The sequence below is a fragment of the Neocloeon triangulifer genome, unplaced genomic scaffold (assembly GCF_031216515.1).
Source record: "Neocloeon triangulifer isolate White Clay Creek 2 clone unplaced genomic scaffold, ASM3121651v1 ptg000026l, whole genome shotgun sequence".
Classification (NCBI taxonomy): Eukaryota; Metazoa; Arthropoda; class Insecta; order Ephemeroptera; family Baetidae; genus Neocloeon; species Neocloeon triangulifer.
In genome coordinates, this window is record NW_026775564.1 from 362,801 (window position 1) to 365,636 (window position 2,836).

General features: G+C 48.3%; 1 protein-coding gene across 1 annotated transcript; it reads left to right on the forward strand.

Annotated features, from left to right (window-relative positions):
* The first annotated feature begins 785 nt into the window (after positions 1 to 785).
* Positions 786 to 2,430, forward strand: LOC132204974 (uncharacterized). The gene is made up of 2 exons (XM_059633777.1): positions 786 to 2,295; positions 2,348 to 2,430. Exons 1-2 carry the CDS (start codon positions 786 to 788, stop codon positions 2,428 to 2,430), a joined length of 1,593 nt encoding a protein of 530 aa, XP_059489760.1.
* Positions 2,431 to 2,836: the final 406 nt, after the last annotated feature.

Sequence of the window (2,836 nt, forward strand, 5' to 3'; positions counted from 1 at the left end):
TTCGGGACCAAGTTGTAAACGACTCGTCCCATATTCAAAAATTTTCGTAAAAAAATTTCGAATAAACTGAATGAAAATAGCACTTAAGGGAACAATTTGGTACATCTTGATCGGATATGCTATCGGTTTTTACCTCAGACAATTAGGGGCCTAGTTAAAGATGAATTAACCTATATTCAAAAATTTTCGATAACAAAATTCGAATAAACGGAATGAAAATGGCACTTTAGAGAAAAGTTTGGTCCATCTTGATCGGATATGCTATCGGTTTTGATCTCAGACAATTAGGGGACGAGCTATAAATGACTCGACCCATATTCAAAAATTTTTGAAAATAAATTTCGAATAAACTGAATGAAAATGGCACTTATGGGAACAATTTGGTCCTTCATGATCGGATATGCTATCGGTTTTGACCTCAGACAATTAGGGGCCTAGTTAAAGATGAATTGAGTTGAGTTGAGCAGCCGCAGCGAGTGGACGTGCCGGCACACCGTTTGCGCGGCAGAAAAAAGTAGCGAACGTTTCGCTGCTTTCCTGCAATTTTGGTGCACAATTTGGACATTATCTCGTGACTGCCTGAATAGAGAGTTGGAGTTGAGCAGCCGCAGCGAGTGGACGTGCCGGCACACCGCTCGCGCGGCAGAAAAAAGTAGCGAACGTTTCGCTGCTTTCCTGCAATTTTGGTGCACAATTTGGACATTATCTCGTGACTGCCTGAATAGTGTGACTTCTGTGGCCCGATATTTTTGGAAGCAATCAAGATTTTCTAAAGGTCAGTGAAGATGGACGCCAAGAATTGTATCAGGTCTGCCTCGCAGGGACTGGCTGTTTCTCAAGAGAGCGAGCTCGCCCAGCTTCTTGCAACACAGGGTGAAGTCAGAGATTTATTGAACGAAATTCTCAAATTTTTGAAACTGAGTGACACGTCCGACGCTTCGGTGCAAAAATTATCTGCTGCAATCGAACACAGCGTCAGCAAATTTGCGCGACCCAGTTCAGCGGCAGGTGCAAGCGGATGCGTGCCAGTCAAAACAAACAGCGTCAACAAAAATGCAGCGACTCAAAAGACGAAGCGAAACATCGTGAAAATGAATGACAACAAGGAGAACGGCAAACAACTGCGCGCGGTAGCGAAAAACGGCGAGCAGCCGAAATCTGCTGACCATGCATATCTCGGACACACAGCTCCTGCGGCTGAGAGAAAAGATTGGACCGATGAAGACAGGGCCATGCTTAGGGACTTCAGAAGAATAATTCGGCAGAGGAGATCTCCTGAGTACCAAGGCAAGGTTAAGTTTGAGTATAAATGTATGGACATCGCTGAAGCGGAAGAGGATGTTGTCGCCCACCTAGTCGGAGCTAACCTGAAAAATACCAAGGGTGCGGCGAAGGCCTTGATTGACAAGTTTGGCGCCATCAACGCGCCGGGCTCAAATATTCGCATCGGCAGTATCGTCATGCAAAGCATAGAGGGGGATCGAGCGATTTGGCACGTTGCATCCAAAGAGAGAACAGGTGACAAGAAGCACAAAAACCCGGGAAGGTTTTACAGAAATGAGGTGGCTGCTCTTACTGCTTTGCGTGACAAAATGAGGGAACAAAAACTTCAGAAAATTGCCATAACTAAATTGGGAGCTGGATTGGATGGCATTCCATGGAAATTCACAAAACAAAAGCTGAGAGAGATCTTTGCAGATGATGACGTTACTCTGGTAGTGCACTACCTTCCTCGGAGGGAAGAGTTGCAGCGCGCCCCTTCATCTCCGACAAACAGGACCTGGAGAACTGCTGGGTCGTGGACGCACAAGTCGAAGAGCTTTGTCGTAGGTAAAGCAACAAAGAAGCAAAGGACACTGCCCGTTTCGGATATGCTTGAGAGCGGCTCTTCGTCTAATGCAACACTGGGCGGTGACGAGGAAACGCTGCTCGATCGCCTAAACGTCACTTTGAGTAGTATGAGATCGGAAATACAGCAGACCCGACAGAGCATCGAGGAGCCGGCTACTGAGCGTTGTTCGTCACCAGGAATCTCGACATTCGTCCCTGAGGATAATAAGCAAATAAACTCACAAAAATGTTCTTTTGTTTCAGCTGCGCTGCCGTGCCACTTAATCAGCAGCGATCAACATGTGGCAAGGCCCGCAGCTTTCCCCGGGCAAGGCAGTGCCCCATCAGAATCTGCCAAAGTCACAGCAGGAACAGGTGGACAAGCTAGGTGCACACCGGAGACCTGTAAAAAAGCTGGGGTGCCCTCCCGTGCGCCTAGCCCCACCTCATCGCCAGCTAATAAAGGTGATAAAAATTTAAATCAGACTACCAATCCTGATGAGGTACGCACTTGCAGTCTGGAGCCCAATAAGCTACCTGGTGGGGCTGTGTCACAGACGAGAGGGACTGGATGGAGGGACGCTCATGACCGTAAACTGACTGCATTCTTTGCTAACCTCGAGCGTGAAAGCGCATTGCTTCGGGAAGGCTCTGTCGGTGGGGGTAGCCTACCCCCGCTGCCCCTACCTGTTTTATCTCAAAATCCCCCCCGACAACCTTCCACTGTTATGGTGAGTGGAACTGAGAGAAGTCTTGCAAAGGAGGTCCTAATTTCTTCTTCGCCCGAGCACCCAGTCTTAATTGCGGCCCCAGAGGCACCAGAAACAGTCGACCTGACAAGTTTCATGAATGACCAGATGGCCGGAGTGAGACGCAGCATCGATGCGTTGACTGAACAATTACGTGAGTCACATCCTGAGGGCAGGAAACGTTCACTGCAGAAAGTAGCTGCTACTCGCACCAGTACGCTGCGCGCTTCAACCAAACCGTCTCCGAAGATTGCAGC

Excerpts from the sequence above, each read along its gene's own strand:
- LOC132204974 (XM_059633777.1), top strand. The coding sequence starts at position 786 with ATGGACGCCAAGAATTGTATCAGGTCTGCCTCGCAGGGACTGGCTGTT. Across the intron at positions 2,296-2,347 it reads CTCATCGCCAGCTAATAAAG|TCTGGAGCCCAATAAGCTAC; the intron begins GTGATAAAAATT and ends ACGCACTTGCAG.